The 24415-nt window shown below is 41.9% G+C and overlaps 1 protein-coding gene across 1 annotated transcript in view; it reads left to right on the top strand.

Annotated features, from left to right (window-relative positions):
* The first annotated feature begins 274 nt into the window (after positions 1 to 274).
* LOC142301224 (proteinase-activated receptor 4-like) overlaps positions 275 to 24415 on the top strand; it is a 28852-nt gene continuing 4711 nt past the window's right edge. Inside the window, exon 1 of the mRNA XM_075342246.1 lies at positions 275 to 371. Within this exon, the coding sequence (XP_075198361.1) occupies positions 296 to 371 (76 nt within the window). The 5' untranslated portion in view covers positions 275 to 295. The remainder of the gene's footprint in view (positions 372 to 24415) is intronic.

Here is a 24415-nt window from a genome sequence, read left to right as displayed (position 1 = left end):
TTATATTAATCACATCTCCACTTTCTGTAGGTAAGGCATAACTAACACAATGTTTCATCATCATTAAGATTCTGATATTAAAATCATTATTTAACAACAGAAAAAGGAACAAAATGACTTCCAACAAAACAGCTCTAAAGGTTTCACTCATCACTAAAATAGATTTCCAGAAAAGGATGTGGTGGTATTTACGCAATCAGATACGACTCTGCTGACTGGTCGACGCAGACTGTGATCTGTTCACTGCAAGTCATCCAGCAACTGTGACAGCGGCTCTGGTGGTCAGATCTCGACAATGTCTACACGGGTTCTGTGCTTCCTTCTGAGTCTTCTCTATTTTCTACAAATTGTAAAGGCTTCCTGCCCTTCAGGTAAATTAATACTTAAGATTAGATAGCTAAATGGAAATCTTCACGTCTGTATCATTTCCTTTGTACATTATGTTACAGGGTTTTGTGGGTTCTATAATTTTAATGTGTTCAATATACTAAACTCTGTAAATTTAAGCTATTATTAATACCAAGTTAAGATGTTGGTGACCGGTAATTCATGAGTAGCATACATTTTGCCTAACACAAGCCAGATGGAATTGTGAAAATCATTTAGATTGATACACTAAAAATTATATTCACAAACGCAGATAGATAAATACATAGAGAGATATGCTATTGATAGATATGAGATATATGTAACAGATATTAGATAGAGGATGGACACATAGATATTAATTCAAATGGAACGCAGCAGTTTGATCTTCATCTTGATCCAGCGTATTCTTAGTTACACATAAAAGAAAAAGTGAATATAAATGCATATGCAGCCATATTAACTACACCAAATAATAATATTCACTATCCCATGAGTGCTGAATTTATGCGTATCAATATATAAAGTACAAAGAAAGCAGTGATAAAGACACCTTTTGTGTTTTTCATCACCATTATACAGTGCTGCCTGTGCTATTTGTATAGATCATATATTTAAAAATGGAAATTCCAACTGATGATATTTATAAGCATACACCTATAGCCGCTGATATAGACACACAAACATACATACATACATACATACATACACTTATAGTCGGTGATAGATACATACACTTATATTCGGTGACAGATACATACACTTATAGCCGTAATATAGTAATACATACACTTATAACCAGTGATATAAGAACACATACACTTATAACCAGTGATATATGAACACATACACTTATAACCAGTGATATATGAACACATACACTTATAACCAGTGATATATGAACACATACACTTATAGCCGGTGATAGATAGATACATACACTTATTGTTGGTAACATAGTAATACATACACTTATAGCTGGTAACATAGTAATACATACACTTATAACCAGTGATATAGGAATACATACACTTATAGCCAGTGATATATGAGAACATACAGTTACAACCAGTGATATATGAAAACGTACACTTATAGCTGGTGATATAGGAATACATACACTTATAGCCAGTGATATATGAGTACATACAGTTACAACCAGTGATATATGAAAACGTACACTTATAGCTGGTGATATAGGAATACATACACTTATAGCCAGTGATATATGAGTACATACAGTTACAACCAGTGATATATGAAAACGTACACTTATAGCTGGTGATATAGGAATACATACACTTATAGCTGGTGATATAGGAATACATACACTTATAGCTGGTGACATAGGAATACATACACTTATAGCTGGTGATATAGGAATACATACACTTATAGCTGGTGATATAGGAATACATACACTTATAGCTGGTGATATAGGAATACATACACTTATAGCTGGTGATATAGGAATACATACACTTATAGCTGGTGATATAGGAGTACATACACTTATAGCTGGTGATATAGGAATACATACACTTATAGCAGGTGATATAGGAATACATACACTTATAACCTCTGATATAGGAATACATATACTTATAACCTCTGATATAGGAATACATACACTTATAGCTGGTGATATAGGAGTACATACACTTATAGCTGGTGATATAGGAATACATACACTTATAGCTGGTGATATAGGAATACATACACTTATAGCTGGTGATATAGGAATACATACACTTATAGCAGGTGATATAGGAATACATACACTTATAACCTCTGATATAGGAATACATATACTTATAACCTCTGATATAGGAATACATACACTTATAGCTGGTGACATAGGAATACATACACTTATAGCTGGTGATATAGGAATACATACACTTATAGCTGGTGATATAGGAATACATACACTTATAGCTGGTGATATAGGAATACATACACTTATAGCTGGTGATATAGGAATACATACACTTATAGCTGGTGATATAGGAGTACATACACTTATAGCTGGTGATATAGGAATACATACACTTATAGCTGGTGATATAGGAGTACATACACTTATAGCTGGTGATATAGGAATACATACACTTATAGCTGGTGATATAGGAGTACATACACTTATAGCTGGTGACATAGGAATACATACACTTATAGCTGGTGATATAGGAATACATACACTTATAGCAGGTGATATAGGAATACATACACTTATAACCTCTGATATAGGAATACATACACTTATAACCTCTGATATAGGAATACATACACTTATAACCTCTGATATAGGAATACATACACTTATAACCTCTGATATAGGAATACATACACTTATAGCTGGTGATATAGGAATACATACACTTATAGCAGGTGATATAGGAATACATACACTTATAGCAGGTGATATAGGAATACATACACTTATAACCTCTGATATAGGAATACATACACTTATAGCTGGTGATATAGGAATACATACACTTATAGCAGGTGATATAGGAATACATACACTTATAGCAGGTGATATAGGAATACATACACTTATAACCTCTGATATAGGAATACATACACTTATAACCTCTGATATAGGAATACATACACTTATAGCTGGTGATATAGGAATACATACACTTATAGCCAGTGATATATGAGAACATACAGTTACAACCAGTGATATATGAAAACGTACACTTATAGCTGGTGATATAGGAATACATACACTTTTAGGCTCTGATATATAAATACATACACTTATTGTCGGTGATATACAAATACATACACTTATATCTGGGGATATAGGAATACATACACTTATAGTCTCTGATATATGAGTACATACACTTATAGCAGGTGATATAGGAGTACATACACTTATAGGCTCTGATATATAAATACATACACTTATAGTCTCTGATATATGAGTACATACACTTATAGCTAGTGATATAGGAATACATACACTTATAGCTGGTGATATAGGAATACATACACTTATAGCAGGTGATATAGGAATACATACACTTATAACCTCTGATATAGGAATACATGCACTTATAACCGGTGATATAGGAATACATACACTTATAGCTGGTGATATAGGAATACATACACTTATAGCTGGTGATATAGGAATACATACACTTATAGCTGGTGATATAGGAATACATACACTTATAGCTGGTGATATAGGAGTACATACACTTATAGCTGGTGATATAGGAATACATACACTTATAGCTGGTGACATAGGAATACATACACTTATAGCTGGTGATATAGGAATACATACACTTATAGCTGGTGATATAGGAATACATACACTTATAGCTGGTGACATAGGAATACATACACTTATAGCTGGTGATATAGGAATACATACACTTATAGCTGGTGATATAGGAATACATACACTTATAGCTGGTGATATAGGAATACATACACTTATAGCTGGTGATATAGGAATACATACACTTATAGCTGGTGATATAGGAGTACATACACTTATAGCTGGTGATATAGGAATACATACACTTATAGCAGGTGATATAGGAATACATACACTTATAACCTCTGATATAGGAATACATACACTTATAGCTGGTGATATAGGAGTACATACACTTATAGCTGGTGACATAGGAATACATACACTTATAGCTGGTGATATAGGAATACATACACTTATAGCTGGTGATATAGGAATACATACACTTATAACCGGTGATATAGGAATACATACACTTATAGCTGGTGATATAGGAGTACATACACTTATAGCTGGTGATATAGGAATACATACACTTATAGCTGGTGACATAGGAATACATACACTTATAGCTGGTGATATAGGAATACATACACTTATAGCTGGTGATATAGGAATACATACACTTATAGCTGGTGATATAGGAATACATACACTTATAGCTGGTGATATAGGAATACATACACTTATAGCTGGTGATATAGGAGTACATACACTTATAGCTGGTGATATAGGAATACATACACTTATAGCAGGTGATATAGGAATACATACACTTATAACCTCTGATATAGGAATACATACACTTATAGCTGGTGATATAGGAGTACATACACTTATAGCTGGTGACATAGGAATACATACACTTATAGCTGGTGATATAGGAATACATACACTTATAGCAGGTGATATAGGAATACATACACTTATAACCTCTGATATAGGAATACATACACTTATAACCTCTGATATAGGAATACATACACTTATAGCTGGTGATATAGGAGTACATACACTTATAGCTGGTGATATAGGAATACATACACTTATAGCTGGTGATATAGGAGTACATACACTTATAGCTGGTGATATAGGAATACATACACTTATAGCTGGTGATATAGGAGTACATACACTTATAACCTCTGATATAGGAATACATACACTTATAGCTGGTGATATAGGAATACATACACTTATAGCTGGTGATATAGGAATACATACACTTATAGCTGGTGATATAGGAATACATACACTTATAGCTGGTGATATAGGAATACATACACTTATAGCTGGTGATATAGGAATACATACACTTATAGCTGGTGATATAGGAATACATACACTTATAGCAGGTGATATAGGAATACATACACTTATAACCTCTGATATAGGAATACATACACTTATAACCTCTGATATAGGAATACATACACTTATAACCTCTGATATAGGAATACATACACTTATAGCTGGTGATATAGGAATACATACACTTATAACCTCTGATATAGGAATACATACACTTATAACCTCTGATATAGGAATACATACACTTATAGCTGGTGATATAGGAGTACATACACTTATAGCTGGTGATATAGGAATACATACACTTATAGCCAGTGATATATGAGAACATACAGTTACAACCAGTGATATATGAAAACGTACACTTATAGCTGGTGATATAGGAATACATACACTTTTAGGCTCTGATATATAAATACATACACTTATTGTCGGTGATATACAAATACATACACTTATATCTGGGGATATAGGAATACATACACTTATAGTCTCTGATATATGAGTACATACACTTATAGCAGGTGATATAGGAGTACATACACTTATAGGCTCTGATATATAAATACATACACTTATAGTCTCTGATATATGAGTACATACACTTATAGCTAGTGATATAGGAATACATACACTTATAGCTGGTGATATAGGAATACATACACTTATAGCAGGTGATATAGGAATACATACACTTATAACCTCTGATATAGGAATACATGCACTTATAACCGGTGATATAGGAATACATACACTTATAACCGGTGATATAGGAATACATACACTTATAGCTGGTGATATAGGAGTACATACACTTATAGCTGGTGATATAGGAGTACATACACTTATAGCAGGTGATATAGGAATACATACACTTATAGCTGGTGATATAGGAATACATATACTTATAACCTCTGATATAGGAATACATACACTTATAACCTCTGATATAGGAATACATACACTTATAACCGGTGATATAGGAATACATACACTTATAACCTCTGATATAGGAATACATGCACTTATAACCGGTGATATAGGAATACATGCACTTATTACCGGTGACATAGGAATACATACACTTATAACCTCTGATATAGGAATACATACACTTATAACCGGTGATATAGGAATACATACACTTATAACCTCTGATATAGGAATACATACACTTATAACCGGTGATATAGGAATACATACACTTATAACCTCTGATATAGGAATACATACACTTATAACCTCTGATATAGGAATACATACACTTATAACCGGTGATATAGGAATACATACAATTATAACCTCTGATATAGGAATACATGCACTTATAACCTCTGATATAGGAATACATACACTTATAACCTCTGATATAGGAATACATGCACTTATAACCGGTGATATAGGAATACATGCACTTATTACCGGTGACATAGGAATACATACACTTATAACTGATGATATATGAATACAAACATTTATAACCGGTGATATAGGAATACATACACTTATAACCTCTGATATAGGAATACATACACTTATAACCGGTGATATAGGAATACATACACTTATAACCTCTGATATAGGAATACATACACTTATAACTGGTGATATAGGAATACATACACTTATAACCTCTGATATAGGAATACATGCACTTATAACCGGTGATATAGGAATACATACACTTATAACCTCTGATATAGGAATACATGCACTTATAACCGGTGATATAGGAATACATACACTTATAACCGGTGATATAAGAATACATACATTTATAACCGGTGATATAGGAATACATACACTTATAGCAGGTGATATAGGAATACATACACCTATAACCGGTGATATAGGAATACATACACTTATAACCGGTGATATATAAATACATACATTTGTAGCCACTGATATAGTAATACATATACTTATAGCTGGTGATATAGGAATATATTTGCTGAAAGCTGCTGATACACTCATGCCCAAAGGTGTTGGCACTCTTGAAATTATTTCAGAAAATGAAGTATTTCTCCCAGAAAAGTATTGGAATTACATGTTTTGTTATACACATGTTTGTTTCCTTTGTGTGTATTGGAATAACACAAAAAAGGCTAATTGGACATAATTTCACACAAAACCACCCCAATTGTTGGCACCCCCACCCTCCGGAATAAATAACTGCAATCAATTGCTTCCTATAACAATCAACAAGCTTCCTACACCTATCAACTGGAATTTTGGACTCTTCTTTTGAAGGCTGCTTCAGGTCTCTCATATTTGTAGGGTGCTTTCTCCCAACAGTAATTTTAAGATGTCTCCACAGATGTACAATGGAACAATTTTAAGGGCACCAACACTTTCAGCCATGACTGTATATGAATACATACACTTATAGCCGGTGATATAGGAATACATACACTTATAGCTGGTGAAATAGGAATACATACACTTATAGCTGGTGAAATAGGAATACATACACTTATAGCCGGTGATATAGGAATACATACACTTATAGCTGGTGAAATAGGAATACATACACTTATAGCTGGTGAAATAGGAATACATACACTTATAGCCGGTGATATAGGAATACATACACTTATAGCTGGTGATATAGGAATACATATACTTATAGCTAGTGATATAGGAATACATACACTTATAGCTAGTGATATAGGAATACATACACTTATAGCTGGTGATATAGGAATATGTGGCACCCCAGGGTTGCCACAGTAACAACACAAAGGGTTAACTCCCCACACACAACACCAAGACCTCCTGGCCAGAAGGGGGAGACCAAGCTGCTTCCCTGTATATTCTGGTGGAGGGAGGAAATGGTCAGGAGTAGTTTCAGTTTGGAAGTTCAGTGCAGAGCACTGAGGAGACAAGATCTCTGCAGGTTGGAAGCTGGCTTTAGCTCACCTCAGGATCCACTGACCAATTCCAGGCCTAGCTGAGGGTCTGAGGAAAGGAGACAGATTACACAGAGAACATTCCTGGGAGGCAGAGCATTGCTGAGCTCATCCCCAGTGGAGCACACAGAACGGATGCTGGATCCGAGACTGCAGGTTACATGCTGCACAGTTACCACCAGAGAAGTGAAGATTCCAGATCTTTCACCTGTACCACAGACACAAGCAACAAACGCAGAGTTCAGGAACATACTAGTAAGGACTCGAGTTGCCTGTCAGGTCGGTACCTAGGAGCAGAGCAGAGCAGAGCCAGCTGCATAGTTCACTCAGCAGCGGGGCCACAGACACACAGTGCAGGCAAGGAAGCCAAAACGGCCCGGCTGGGTGGGAGAAGCCCTGAACCCCTCACAGACTCCGTGGACAGTACTCTGCTGAATGCCATCTACAGTAAAGGACAAAGAAACTGCAAAACCGTGAGTCTGCCTGTTTATTGTGCTCGTGTCCTGCACTCCCCCCATAGACTAACACACTGCCCCGGGGAAAAGGCTCTACCCGTGGGGAGCCGTCCCATCTCAAGCTGCCTTCCATCACCCCGGAGGTTCTGCAGCAGCGGTGGTCATCTCTGATCACATTCCACGGGTGGCGTCACGAACATAACCCCCCTTTTTATTGTGGAACCAGGGAGCACGGACCGGGCCACGACACCGTGATCCCCTTTCCAGAAGCAACCCCTTGGCCCGGTTCTGGGTATCCCCTTAACCCCTGGCGACACAACTTTGGCGTCACGAACAGGATGCGGACTGGACCCGGCTGCAACCCGGGTGACGTGTGCCTGTAAAGACTTATTGCATCGCATAAAAGACTTGCACTGTGAATTGTTGCAACAAAGAACGGACTTTAAACTTTGCAAAGATACCTGGAAAAATTCAAAAACATCATTGGTAAAATTTTCCAGGCGCCATCTTTAATCACGCCATTACCTGCTACGCGCGGGAAAACATCGCGCCTAAACTAAGACTCCGCCCGCCGCTTGCAGAGGAGGTGCGCTCGGTGCTGCGACCCGAACGAAAACGCAGAAAAAGTGCCCCAGGCTTGCTGTCAAGAAGACTGGTGAAATTAACTAAGGGGGCGCAAAGATGTCGCAGCAGGGAGACGCTGTTGTACCCGGAGGTGCAGCGGCACCTATCATGCCGTTCCTGATGCCGTACACCCCGGGTGCAGTGTGGCTGCCGCAGTACTCAGGTGAGCCCAACACACTTAATGACTTTATCGGAAAGCTAAAAATCTACTACAGCATGTACCCCCTGACAGAAGCCCAGCGTGTTGGTATGCTTATGGGACAGTTAACCGGCAATGCCCAGCGGGAGGCTACATCCTGGCCGGACGATGCAAAGGACACTGTAGAGCATATAATAGCTGGACTAAAAGCAGCTTTTGAATCCACTGCTGGCAGCCGGGCTAAAATGAGGTTCTTTGGATGCAAGCAAAAACCTAGAGAGAGCGCAAGAGACTTTGCCTTAAACTTGCAGGAGGCGCTCAGAGCACTTAAATTAGCAGAACCTGCCTTAGCCCCTGGAGCAGATAAGCTGCTGATAGACCAATTCCTGGATGGACTCTCATCCCCTTCCCACCGGGGACAACTGAGCATGATGGTGATCCAGGATCCAGGACTAACATTTGCCCAGCTAAAGGATAGAGCCATCCGCCTCCAGCAGGTGGAGGAGCCGCAGGATATAGACTCTGTTCAACACCTTACAGTGGCACCCAAGCAGCCAGTAGTGCCGGTGACATCGGCCATGTCAGCGGCTGCTGCTAACCACCTGGAGCCCATCACTAATGAGGCTCTCCATCAAAAGCTTGAAGCCCTTACAGACACTATTGCTTCCATGGCTAGAATCGTCCAGGAGCTGCGTGGATCCAAGTCTGCACCCAAGATTGAGCTGGCGACCAGCAAGGAGGATGTCCCATGGATGAGGCCTAGGAGATACCAAGCGACGAGAGGACGACCCAGCGACCGCTACCAGCCGGATGGACAGCCCATTTGCCGCCGTTGCAAGGAGCCAGGTCACTTTGCCCGTGAATGTGCTTTAAATGGGGATCCCCTGGGGAGGCGGGCCGCTCCTCAGGAATGAACTCTCAAGGTCCTTCACCCTGGCACGACAAGTATGTGGGAGGACGTCCAGTCATCCCCATCGTGCTGGATGGCATTCCGCTCAACGCCTTGCTGGACACTGGTTCCCAAATAACATCAATTCCGCATGTCCTTTATAAGAGGTACTGGGCTGATTCAGACGTTAGCAGTGGTCCATCTAATGTTGCATTGAATATATGGGCTAGCAATGGTGAATTAGTACCACAGGTTGGTTTCAGAGAAATGACCATTAAGATTGGGAGAGTAGAATTGCAGAATCAGGGTATTATCATTGTTGATGTTGACCGACGAGAACGTGAACCAACTATGCTGCTAGGAATGAATGTAATTGAAAATTGTTTTGCAGAGGTAATTACTGTCTTGCAGCAGATCGTCGAGACTGCCAAACCTGGGCAACAGAGACTCCTGCAGAAGGAAATTAAAGCCTTAATGCTGAAGCAGCAGGTAGAAATGTCAGGAGGTGAAATTGGCAGTGCAAGGGTAAGTGACCCAATACCTATTGTAATTCCTCCCAAAACAGAAATGCTGGTCTGGTGTAGAGCCGCAATAGGCATCAGAGGGCGAGACTATCAGGCCCTGGTAGAACCCGTGTACTCAGACAGTAGGCCCACTGTACTGACGGCCAGAGGAATAGTTGAGGTACACAGGGGGAGAGTGCCAATACGCCTTCTAAATTGTGGGGAAGATGAGGTCACCCTATCTAAGTATGCTACCATGGCTAAGCTATATACGGTTGATAACAACGCCATCACCACCGTTGAGCCCTTGAAGCCGTCAAATCAGGCGGAGGACAATGGCTCAGAGGGAAAGCTGGAGGATTGGTGCCAAAAGCTACATGTAGGTACCGATTCTACACCATCCCATCAAAAGCATGGAGTATACAGGGTAGTGAATGAATATGAACAAATATTCAGCAAACACCCATTAGACTTTGGGCAGATCAAAGGGGTAGAGCACACTATACCCACAGGTAACCATCCACCCATAAAGGAGAGGTATAGACCAGTACCACCAGCTCACTACCAATGCGCCAAAGACATGCTCAAAGAAATGAAAGAAGCAGGGGTAATAAGAGACAGTTGTAGCCCCTGGGCAGCCCCACTAGTGCTAGTTAAGAAAAAAGATGGGACCATGAGGATGTGTGTAGACTACCGACAGATCAACCGCATTACACACAAGGATGCATACCCATTACCTAGGATAGAAGAGTCATTGGCTGCATTAAAATCCGCTACTTACTTTTCCACCCTAGATCTGACTAGTGGGTATTGGCAAGTTCCTGTGGCAGAGGCTGATAAGGAGAAGACAGCATTCACCACGCCGATGGGCCTCTGTGAGTTCAATTGTATGCCGTTTGGACTCTGCAACGCACCTGGAACCTTCCAGCGAATGATGGAGTGCTGCCTAGGACATAAGAACTTTGAAACTGTCCTCCTGTACCTGGATGACGTCATAGTCTACTCCAAGACCTATGAACAGCATCTACAAGACCTGGCAGAAGTGTTTGAAGCCTTATCCGGATACGGCATGAAAATCAAGCCATCCAAGTGTCACCTTCTAAAGTCAAGGGTACAGTACCTGGGACATGTCGTGAGCTCAGAAGGGGTAGCACCAGATCCTGAAAAAGTTACCGTGATCAGAGATTGGCCGAGACCCACCAGCGTGAAAGAGGTGAGGCAATTCCTGGGACTGGTAGGCTACTATAGAAGATTTATAAAAGGGTTCACGAAGCTAGCAGCTCCCCTACAAGACATCCTGGTAGGACAGTCAAAGAAGTCTGCAGCCCGAAATCCTCCTTTCCAGTGGAGTGATGAGAGAGAAGAGTCCTTTAAGAAGTTGAAGTGGGCACTGACAGGAGAAGAGATCCTGGCATATCCAGATTACCATCAACCCTTCATTTTGTACACGGATGCCAGCAACGTGGGACTGGGAGCAGTATTGTCTCAAAGGCAGGAAGGCAAGGAGAAAGTTATTGCCTTTGCAAGCAGGAAGCTCCGGCCTACAGAAAGAAACCCAGAGAATTACAGCTCCTTCAAGTTAGAACTACTGGCAGTAGTTTGGGCTGTAACAGAGCGTTTCAAACACTACCTGGCAGCTGCAGAATTTACCATCTTTACTGACAACAATCCGTTGACCCACCTGGATTCTGCAAAACTAGGTGCGCTGGAACAGCGATGGATAGCCCGACTGTCAAACTACAACTTTGTCATCAAGTACAGGGCAGGCCACAAGAATGGGAATGCAGATGCCTTATCCCAGATGCCACACTCGGGGAACGTGGAAGAGGAACCGGAGGGACTGGAAGAAATTGAGCTGCCGGCCTTTCACCGTCCTAAGGTGGGACAGTATCAACCGAGTGTCTACCAAAAACAACAGCAGGCAACTCTCAACCCATTAGCGCACCACGGATGGGCTGACACACAAGACAGCGATCCAGCTGTGAAGCTAGTGAAAGAACTGCTTACACAACAAGGTGCATACCCTAATCAGAATGCCCCAGCTGAGACACAACATCTCTGGAAAGAGAGAGGTAAATTGTTCCTCTACCAAGGGAAGCTCTGTAGAAGGCACACCAATCCAAAAACACATGAGTTGGTCTGGCAGATCATCGTGCCCAAGAGAGACGTCAAGATGGTTCTGGAAGCTTACCACGACGGTGCTGGTCATTTTGGTTGGAAAAAGTTGGAAGTGCTCTTAAGAGAAAGATTCTACTGGGTTGGCATGAGAAAATCAATTGAAGATTGGTGTAGAAAATGCGGACCGTGCAACCTCAGAAGAAAGGATCAACAGAACCAGAGAGCTCCACTCCAGTCCATAGTAACCAAGCAACCACTCGAGCTAGTCGCATTAGACCACGTCAAGTTGTCACCAAGCCGGTCCGGCTATGTCTATGCCTTAACCATCGTGGACCATTACTCACGCTTCTTAGTGGTGGTACCCGTGAAAGACCTTACAGCTAGAACAGCAGCTAAAGCATTCCAGACGTACTTTTGCAGACCCCATGGTTACCCAGAACAAGTCCTTGCAGATCAAGGTCCAGCTTTTGAATCACAGATTTTCCAAGAATTCTGCAACATGTATGGCTGTAAAAAGATCCGCACAACAGCATACCATCCCCAAACAAATGGCTTATGTGAGAAGATGAACCATATTGTGATTGACCTGTTGAAGACCTTACCAGAGTCAGAAAGAAATCAATGGCCAGAGAAATTGCCAGACTTGGTGGACTTGTACAATCATGTCCCGGTGAGTTCTACAAACTGCACCCCCGCTTACCTCATGCGTGCAAGGCCCGGTAAACTGCCAATTGATTTAGATATGGGAATTCTGAAGCCAGATGCAGAAGTTCAAGAATCCAATTGGGATACCCTACGTCAGCAGCAGTATCGCCAAGTACAAGAGTGCGTAGAGAAAAGTCTCCAACAAGCTAGGGGAAGACAGGAGAGAAACTTCAACCAGCATGCTCTAGCAACCCCATTGCAACCTGGTGACCAAGTTCTCAAGAGGAAACGACGCACAAACAAATTGGATAATCAGTGGGAAACCACCCCATATACAGTCTTACCATCAAGTATGGATAATCCCAAAGTGTGTCTCATCAGTAAGGATGAAGGAAGGACATCAGCTGTCGTGTCAAGAGATCAACTCAAACCGTGTCCTGAAACCCTGAAGACACCAGAAGTCACCTTACCCATACAGGTACAACCTGTCAAGAAGGAAGAAGATGTGTTCCATACAGTCTTAGGAGATTTCCCAAAAACATGGCCAAATTACTATGGAGCAGTAGTAGTCCCAATGATCGCCTTCCCTCAAGTGGTGGAACCACAATCAGAACCCATTCCACAAGAAGTCTCAAGACAAGAAGAACTGGAAGTCGAAACCGTAGAGGAAGAACAGATTCCTGGTCCCAGTGAGCTTGCCAGTCCTACAGTCAGCCCCCCATCCTCACAAGTACCAGAAACACCAAATAGGTACACTTCCACCCACACCATTATGCTAAGTACACCCAGTACACCAACAGTACGCAGATCACAGCGTAGTACTCAGGGTCAGATACCAGCAAGATATAAAGACTAATGTGGAATTGCATATAAAATGTACATATGTTATAATGTTTATATGAAAAACCGTAACAGTTTAGTGTACAGTAAAGGTGAGAGAAGAGTGGTGTAAGGTGGCAGCACGGAGAGTTACAACTTGATCACATTGTTGGTGGCCCGAGGGCCGTGAGGCCTACTGCACTTATGACCAGAGTAGAGACACCTTTAAGAAGTGTTTGTTGATTGAAATGTTTATTTAATTGCAACGTTAAGACCAAAAGCCCAGTACCTACAGAGACTATACTGTATGAACACTTATATATTTTTGAACATTTTGGACTCTTTTTGAGCTTTAAGGTTTTTGTATTTTTTCCTTTTGAGACTCTGTATATATATAATTGTTGTGATAACTTGTTTGTTTGTTTCACAGTCCCGGAGTACTGTTCTTCACTAAGGGGGAATGTGGCACCCCAGGGTTGCCACAGTAACAACACAAAGGGTTAACTCCCCACACACAACACCAAGACCTCCTGGCCAGAAGGGGGAGACCAAGCTGCTTCCCTGTATATTCTGGTGGAGGGAGGAAATGGTCAGGAGTAGTTTCAGTTTGGAAGTTCAGTGCAGAGCACTGAGGAGACAAGATCTCTGCAGGTTGGAAGCTGGCTTTAGCTCACCTCAGGATCCACTGACCAATTCCAGGCCTAGCTGAGGGTCTGAGGAAAGGAGACAGATTACACAGAGAACATTCCTGGGAGGCAGAGCATTGCTGAGCTCATCCCCAGTGGAGCACACAGAACGGATGCTGGATCCGAGACTGCAGGTTACATGCTGCACAGTTACCACCAGAGAAGTGAAGATTCCAGATCTTTCACCTGTACCACAGACACAAGCAACAAACGCAGAGTTCAGGAACATACTAGTAAGGACTCGAGTTGCCTGTCAGGTCGGTACCTAGGAGCAGAGCAGAGCAGAGCCAGCTGCATAGTTCACTCAGCAGCGGGGCCACAGACACACAGTGCAGGCAAGGAAGCCAAAACGGCCCGGCTGGGTGGGAGAAGCCCTGAACCCCTCACAGACTCCGTGGACAGTACTCTGCTGAATGCCATCTACAGTAAAGGACAAAGAAACTGCAAAACCGTGAGTCTGCCTGTTTATTGTGCTCGTGTCCTGCACTCCCCCCATAGACTAACACACTGCCCCGGGGAAAAGGCTCTACCCGTGGGGAGCCGTCCCATCTCAAGCTGCCTTCCATCACCCCGGAGGTTCTGCAGCAGCGGTGGTCATCTCTGATCACATTCCACGGGTGGCGTCACGAACATAACCCCCCTTTTTATTGTGGAACCAGGGAGCACGGACCGGGCCACGACACCGTGATCCCCTTTCCAGAAGCAACCCCTTGGCCCGGTTCTGGGTATCCCCTTAACCCCTGGCGACACAAATACATACACTTATAGCTGGTGATATAGGAATACATATACTTATAGCTGGTGATATAGGAATACATACACTTATAGCTGGTGATATAGGAATACATACACTTATAGCTGGTGATATAGGAATACATACACTTATAGCAGGTGATATAGGAGTACATAGACTTATAGGCTATGATATGTACATACATTTATATAAATTTCATTTAATCCAATTATTCATGTTAAAGAATAATTGTTCTTCAGATAACAGCTGAACTAATTCCTGAAACCCCTGATAGTCAGGTATCATCCCTATGGAGGACCAAACTAACCACGTAAAACACATGCATGGGCTACGTCCACCAGAGCTGAAGCCTCTCTATTTGCCTTTGTGATAATGGAGGTCCTGAACAGAAAACTTTCCATTTTGTGGATATATCGACAGTAGTTGTCTTGTCTTTTCTACTCTTTTATGTAGAGTATGAATGAGCCATGAGGAGCTCTGGCCCTCCTTGCTATTCCTAGCTGTGTATAATAAGTACTTATCTCTGTATACATTCATAGGGTCTTGTTTATATACTGGTTTTAACTATAGTATGGTACAATTGAAAATATATCCCACTTGTGGCAGTAAATTACTGAGGAGTGGAAAATGACCTCTTAACGACCTACAGAAGATACAGTTAAGAATTGTTGGTATTTTCAGTATTTTAATTCTTTTTATACTATCCCAATGTATATTTTTGGGGCAGTTTTCAAAAGAGTAATAGAAATAAACAATTCAATCCTAAATGCCTAACTTCAATGACAAGGAGAATATTTAATAAAACAAAATTACATAAAATTAGGTGTTTCTGGAATTTAAAAAAAATAAAGGCAAGAAATAAATTAAGATAGCAATTTCACATGGCCGCCGCAACCAATCACTGGTCTGTGTTCACGTGTTGTACATGCAATTGCAACCACAGAGGCCAATGATGAATGGAGTGATAGACGTGATAGCTTTACTGGACCAGTGTGGATCATCGGAATAGCAGGGGATTGATTATGTGATTTTTTTTTTCATTATTTTAACACATTTCTGCTCTCAGACCATTTTGTAAAATTCCCGAGCATCCACTTTAAGAAGCCACCAAAACTGAAATACAATATGATTTGTGAGTAATTGTAGAGGGGATCCAGAGACGGTGTATGGCCGGCAGGGCTCCGTTCCACTTCGCTAGGCGGAGCTTGTGTTTTTTTTCCGCTCCAGCCGGGTATTGTGACACTTACTTACATCTTCAGGGGTGCATCCACCTCCCAGTAGCTGGTCATCATCGTAGACGTAGCAGGGCAGCACATCATACAGAGAGTCTCTTTACAAAACAACAGCAACTGATTTATTTGTCCTTCAATCTTCTGAACAGAAATGGCCATACAATCCTGATCTGCTGCCGCTGTTCTTTTGGGTACTTTTCCTGTCTAACCCTCGCCCTGTGTATTAGCCTTCCAGAAGCCATGTCTAAACTTCTGTATTACCCGTGTTTTGTCTCTGCGGCTTCCCGTGTCGAATCGCTGCCTCGGATGGCTATACTGTGCCCATCATAAGGTGAGCTGTAGGCTCCAGACACAACACAATGGAGGATACCTCCCTGTTTCTTGATGGGCCCAAGCTACCAAACACTGTCCGCACACCTAGAACCTTTCTGCAGAACTAAAGGGGGCTTTACACGCTACGATATCGTTAATGTTTTATCGTCGGGGTCACGTCGTTAGTGACGCACATCCGGCGTCATTAACGGTATCGCAGCGTGTAACACTTACCAGCGACCTTAAACGTCCTCCAAAGTGGTGAAAATCGTTCACCATGGAGAAGTCGTCCTAAAACCCAAAATCGTTAATGGTTGTTTGTAGATGTAGTTCATCGTTCCTGCGGCAGCACACATCGCTGTGTGTGACACTGCAGGAACGAGGCACCTCTCCTTCCCTGCGTCCCGCCCACAATGAGGAAGGAAGGAGGTGGGCCGGATGTTCGTCCCGCTCATCTCCGCCCCTCCGCTTTGATTGGCCGGCCGCTTAGTGACGTCGTGGTGATGTCGCCATGACGCCGAACGCACCTCCCCCTTGAGGGAGGGATTGCTCGGCAGTCACAGCGCCGCCGCCGACCGGGTAAGTGTAGCGATAATGTTCGCTGCAGCAGCGATCACACGATATCGCATGCATGACGGGGGCGGGTGCTTTTGCATACAATATCGCTAGCAATTGCTAGAAATATCGTAGCGTGTAAAGCCTGCTGAACTCTTTTCTTAGCCTGTCTCACTAGTCAACCCTCTGCTCTCTGACACTCCTCCCATCCTGGCTCTAGTTCCCTCTGCAACCAGGATGTATCTATGACACTTTACATACTCAAATCGTCTCTAACGCTAATACCTATCTACTAACATTCCTACTTAACATTACACGATTAACACATTAGTCACACATGACAGATTTTATAGTATAAAATACACACTATACAGTAAAATGCAATATACAATAAAATACTTTAAACTGCCGAACGCTAGATGGCGCTGACCACGGCACTGCTCCAGCTCTGCTACATCACCAGCTGTACTCTCCAGTAGCAGCATTTAGACATTTACTTTAATAAACATTATACTGTATGTACATCATATTAATGGGTTAATCTGGCCACCTCCTACATAATCATGGCAATTCACAAGGGAGAACATCAGTGTGATACCTTCTTCCAAAAGGCATGGCTTTGATTTTCAAAATTTATTGTTAGATGTCCATAAAAGCTGTAGACATAATTTGAAGCTCCTTGGTCCTTATACAATATTAGTAATGCTATGTTCTGAGTTAAAAAGAACTTTGAAAACGTTACGCTAAGTGCACATGATGTCTTCTAGATGCCAGTCCACCCTCCGAGTTTTCCAAAGCAAAGACACTTCAAGAAAATGTAGGCAGTCATGTTACTGAAGTAGCTTCGCCGTTGGATTTGCTGTAGTTTTGGTCATGGTTCTACCTCCAGTGTCTTTCAAGTGTAGCAAACAGATGGCTTTTTAGCAATAGCAGCGTTGCCAATCGTCTTAACCACTTCAGTGTTCAGAAACTCTTATCTTAAAATATGTGACATAAGATGGAACATGTGCACAGAAATGTTGTTTTGACATTGTTGTATATTATGTTCACATTATGGGGCACTTTTTCCAGCAAACTGGAGGAAGACTGTGCCTGAAACAAGCGGTGTGCACATATCCTAAGGCCCGGTTGACATGACTGTATTTTGGTTCCAAGTGTGATCCAACAAAACATCGAATTGCACTCGGATCAATGTTAATCTATGGGTCTGTGCACAAGTCAAATTTTTTTCCTCAGAGTGTCTGAGGAAGAAAATTGGTACATGTCTGTGTTTGATCCAATTATCAGATCGCAGTTGGCGATTCAAGTCATTGAATGCATGGAAAACATTGGACTGCACTTGGATGTCATCTGAGTGTAGTTCAATTTCCATGTACTGACACAATGGAGAAGATGGAGACATTTAACTCTAGCAATCCTATAAGCAGGTCACAGAAATTTTGCTTGGTCTTCCAGACCTTACCTTGACCTCTACTGTCCCTGTTAAAGCCATTTTTCAATTAGGAAAGGAAAGGGCAACTTGGAAACACTATCTTCTTATAGCCTTTTCCTGCTTTGTGGGCCTCCACCATTTTCAGAGTGCTCGGCAGCTACTTAGAAGAACCCATGTCTTCTGTTTTATTGGCACAAGGTTAGAGGAGGCTGAGATTTTATAAAGCTATGAAATTTGTATCCCTTAGCCTTGATAAAGTCCAAACCTTGACCAGTTATCTGAGCACACAAATCTCCAAAGGTGTCCAAACTTTTGCTTTTGCTCATTTTACTTTTTGTAATATTTAAAATGTAAAATATTTTTTTTTAATTTCTGTTTTAGCCTAAAATACAAAGGAAATGTGTCATTTTTCATTTCATCCCTTTTAGAAATCAGTTCATCTTTAACTTGCTTAACTGTTTTCAATATTAGTAATTTTGATCACGGGTGCCCAAACTTTATGCAGAGTTTTCTGAGCTTTTTTTTTTTCAGTAAAGATTTTGAAAAAAACAAAACCATTAGAAAGAAAAAAGTATGCCACTTTAAAGAGGATCCTGATGGTGGCAGTTTTACATTATAAAACTGCATAGATTTGGCGTTGCTTCATTGGGTGCTGCATGCAACTCAGTATGATAGAGATACATTCATTATTTGCCATTTATTGAATTCACTTTTCTTGTCTTGACGTTTATATAAGCCAAATTCATCAAAATAAAGCATGCGGTTCATGAACTTAACACAAAAGCAAATAAGCTTTTTCATTTTTGTATTTAACAAGTATTTCCTTCTGTTTAACCTCAAAAGTTTCAAATCCTTTAAAAATTTGCAATGTGCGAAATTGAAAACTCCAGAAAGCTTACTCCAAGGGAACACTTGGAGGGAGATGTGCCAAAAAATGTGACATTTGATACAAATTGCATTTCTGAATCTGGTTAAAACATCTGAATAAGCAAAGTTGTCAAGGAAAAATGAAAAAAAAAAACAACATACAAACATACAAAATAAAAACAACTTAAAGGGAATCTGTCACCCTTTTGACAGTTTTAAGATATTACTATGGGCGTACAGGTAATAGTATGGTGAAAGTAGTCTTACCTGTATGCCTCATAGTAGACGCGCCATATCTGGCGTTTATCCCGGCTCATGCCAATTGCTCTGGTGTGATGGCAATCGGAATGAAGCTCTGCTTCATCATACTGCACAGACAAGCATCTATACAGAGTGAGAAGCAGGGAGAGCATTGTCAGTTCTGCTTCATCAGACTGTACAGACAGCATCTATGCAGAGTGAGAAGCAGGCAGAGCATTGTCAGCTCTGCTTCATCACACTGTACAGACAGCATCTATGCAGAGTGAGAAGCAGGCTGACACTGAGGCTGGAATTCCATTTACGTATGACTTTTGCAGTCTTGCATCAGCATCACCCAGCATGGACTGACACTCTCCGAACACGAGCGCCTCAGCTGCATGGAAATACATGCAGTCTACCGCTCCTGTCGGGAGAGTGTGAGGCCGTATCGGGTGATGCAATGCGAGACTCGCACAGTGACAGTCAAAGTTCAATCGAGTCCACCAGCCATGGACTTGGGTGAACCCTGAGGTCACTGCGAACATGGCCGATGATCAGACACGGAAGCAGAAGCGGTTGGGAGATAGTCTGCAGGACGCGTCGTGGGACCTGTAAGTATAATCATGTTTTTTAATAATGTGCTTCTTTTTTTACAACCCCTGGACCGAACTGGGCCCAAACTGTAACAAGAACTTCCCAGAAAGCTCGTGTTTGGGATCGTGTACACGAACACCATGTGTTCGATATGGACCCCGAACTTTACAGTTCGGGTTGGCCCATCACTAATTGTAACTGAACCAATTTTTCATTGGAAAGACTGCATTACATAGCCATAGCATCAATAGTAATCCTTAAAAATTCCAACTTCTAATAAAGATAACCCGTCTTTTCACTGGCTACAGGGACCCCGAAATAATCCATAAAACCAAAAATTTGTGAAGCAATTCTAAACACAAATCAGAACCTCCGTAGCCAATGAACAAACAATCATCCAGATAGTGCAGGACTCCGCCAGATGGCACTGAATCCTGCACTACCCAATGTAAAAAAGAAGAAAAACAAAATAAAAACAAGACAAAGAAAAGCCCATAGGGAGGCACCTATCGAAATCTAACCGAGGGAGCATTCTTTCTCACCTCAGTGGAGTCCGTGATTTTGAGAAAAAGCTCCCCTGCATTACTATTCTTTTGACCGATCTGCGTGTTCGTCTTAAAACATCTAAGCAGTGGATGTGCCCCACCACAGGAACAGCATTTGTGTCTAAATCTACAATTATTAATCCATTTACAGGCAGATTCATTGAAGCCAAAACATACACCTTTCTTGACCTGCAGACTAGCTGTCTGCCTTACAAAATTATTTCTCTGTGGCAGCATAAGGTTAAGCCACAAACCCACATCTTTTTCATCCCATCTCATTGTCGGGTGCACCGACATCTTCTGACGGAAAGAGTTGTCATAAGATAGCCATGCTACCCCACTGAAGTTACAGTATGTTTCCAGAATTGCGTCAATGTGCTGAAAAAGGCCATTGCAAATGCTAGGGAACCTCTCGCCTAAGGGCTCATTCACATGACCGTTCTGTTTGTCCTGGTCAATTCCTGTTTTTTTGCGGACCCACTGACAGGACAATCTTTTCAATGTCTTTTGTGTAGGATCGGATGGCACACTGAAGCACTTCCATGTGCATCCGATCCTACAAAAAAAAACACATCGGATGCCGTTTGTCAGTTCCGTTATTATGGAACGTGTCCGATTCTGTTCCATAATAACGGACCGTGACTCAATACTAGTCAATGGGTCCACAAAATCCCGGAAAGCCGCACGGAAGCACTTCCGTGTGACCTCCGTCGGGTGCCCCTGCAGTCTGTGTCCCGCTCTCGCGCCAACCCCGCAGCTGCCCGTACTGCAATGTGTCAGCATATGCCTGCATTGTAGTGTGTCAGCATATGCCCGCACTGCAGTGCGAGCAGCCGCGGGGATGATGAGCGTTGCCGACAGGAGTTTAGTAAAGTTCATTACCTGCGGTGATGAACTTCTGCACTCCTGAACTCAGCGCTTGTCACTGAAGCTGCATTCATACATCACCTCTCGCGGGCGGCCCAAGACTGTGACTAGCGGTGACGTCACAGGCCGCTCGCAAGAGGTGATCTGAGAACGTGGCGGTCATTGAACTCAGTGACCAGCGTTGACATTAGGAGTGCAGCGGCTTCCATCACCATAGGTAATGTACCTAGCTAACCTCCTGAACTCAGCTCTGGTCATGCCCTGCAGTGACCTGGGCTGACCTCATGATGTTAGCTCAGGTCACTGCACTGCTCTCCCAGGCAACGGGTAACATTCTGTTCTTCATTGACTGGGACAGTGAGTATTGATTGACGTGGGACCCCCTTATTGGATTATGCTGGACCAGGATTTGTTTTTTCTTTCCAATAAATTGGTGAAAGAGGGAATGTTTTGGAGAGTGTTTTTTCAAATAAAAATGTGTCGTCATTTTTTTATTACTTATTTTTTTATTACTGACTGGGTTGTGATGTCGGGTATCTGATAGACGCAGTGACATCACCAACCCCAGGGCTTGATGCTATTGCATCAACCCTATATATTACCCCATTTGCCACTGCACCAGGGCATCGGGATGAGCTGAGAAAAAGCACCAGAACTGGCACATCTAATGGATGCGCCACTTCTGTGGCGGCTGCGGCCTGCTATTTTTAGGCTAGGGAGGGTCCAAGAACCGCGGACCTCCCTAGTCTGAGAATAAAAGACCATATCTGTCTGCTTTACCTTGGCTGATGATCAAATTTGGAGGGGACCCCACGTTTTTTGTTTAAATTATTTATTTAATGTAAAATAACAGCGTGGGGTGCCCTCTGTTTTGGATTACTAGCCAAGGTGAAGCTGCCAACTGTGGTCTGCAGGCTGCAGCTGTCTGCTTTACCTGAGCTGGCTACAAAAAATAGTAGGGACCCCAGGTCTTTTTTTTAATTCTTTACTTATTTTTTGGCTAAATACAAGGCTAAGCACCCTTTAGTGCCACATGAAAGGCACTAAAGGGTGCAAGATTACAAAATGCTGGGGAATGGGACATCATATGTCTTTCTCATCTATTATCTATCTATATATCTGTCAGTCTGTCTGTCTATCCCTCTAGCTATCCCTCTATCTATCCCTCTATTCATTCATTTATTCATTCCTCTCTCTATTTATCCCTCTATCTATCTCTCTGCCTCTATCTATTCCTCTATCTATCTATCTATTTATCTATCTATCTATCTATCTATCTCTCTGCCTCTATCTATCCCTCTATCTATCTATTTATCTATCTATCCCTCTATCTATCTATACCTCTATCTATCTATCCATCTATCTATCTATCTATCTATCCCTCTATCTATCTATTTATCTATCTATCCCTCTATCTATCTATACCTCTATCTATCTATCTATCTATCTATAGCTATCCATCTATTTATCTATTTAGCTGCTTCCGTTATTTGCGGGCCCCAAAAAAACTTGGAAGGCACACGGATGACACACGGTTGACACACGGATGACACATGGCCCGTATACAGAACAATACGGATGCCACACAGTTGCATCCATGAAAAAACAGGACCGTTTTTTGCGAACCGCAAAAACGGTACAGTCGTGTGAATATAGCCTTACACCGACGCATATATGGAAAAAGCTTGAAGCCAATTGTGAAATACCTTAAAAAATCTTTTTCTTATCACCGTCACTTTCACTTTTGGCCTCAGACCCCCCAACATGGGACTGATCTTTGCTAGCTGGAAGAAGTGAAAAAATATCTATGTATTCTTTTTTCCAGATCTTTTCCTTAACACTATTGTGTAAATGGAATCCCTAGGGGGAGGACTGGCATGTTATGGCTTCCTTAAAACAAGTTTGAGGAATGCCATTCAAGCAGTGTACATCTTGGGGACAATGTGTCTGTGTGGGAGCTACCCTACCCTCTCCCTGCATGTATTCAGCAAACACACTGTACATTATATCTCTCAAACTGTCTCTAGTCCCTACTCCACAAATATTAGAGAGCAGGGGGTAAGATATCTCACCAGTCCATTGTAAGCTCTCCGGCATCCCGATGGGTAGCTCCTGCCATTCGGCAACGGAGATCCTTGGCCCTCGAGCCGCGGGCCCCAGACATTCTGTTGCTTTGCAGGTCTCGCTGGACGTGTCCTCAGATGACCAAGCCTGTAGGACCGCCGCCGCATCAGGTAAGCTCTTTTGTGATAGCAGCGGTGGTA

This window comes from Anomaloglossus baeobatrachus, chromosome 4 (genome assembly GCF_048569485.1).
Source record: "Anomaloglossus baeobatrachus isolate aAnoBae1 chromosome 4, aAnoBae1.hap1, whole genome shotgun sequence".
Classification (NCBI taxonomy): Eukaryota; Metazoa; Chordata; class Amphibia; order Anura; family Aromobatidae; genus Anomaloglossus; species Anomaloglossus baeobatrachus.
Note: the sequence above shows the minus strand (reverse complement) of the source record. Positions and strands in the feature narration are given on the sequence as shown.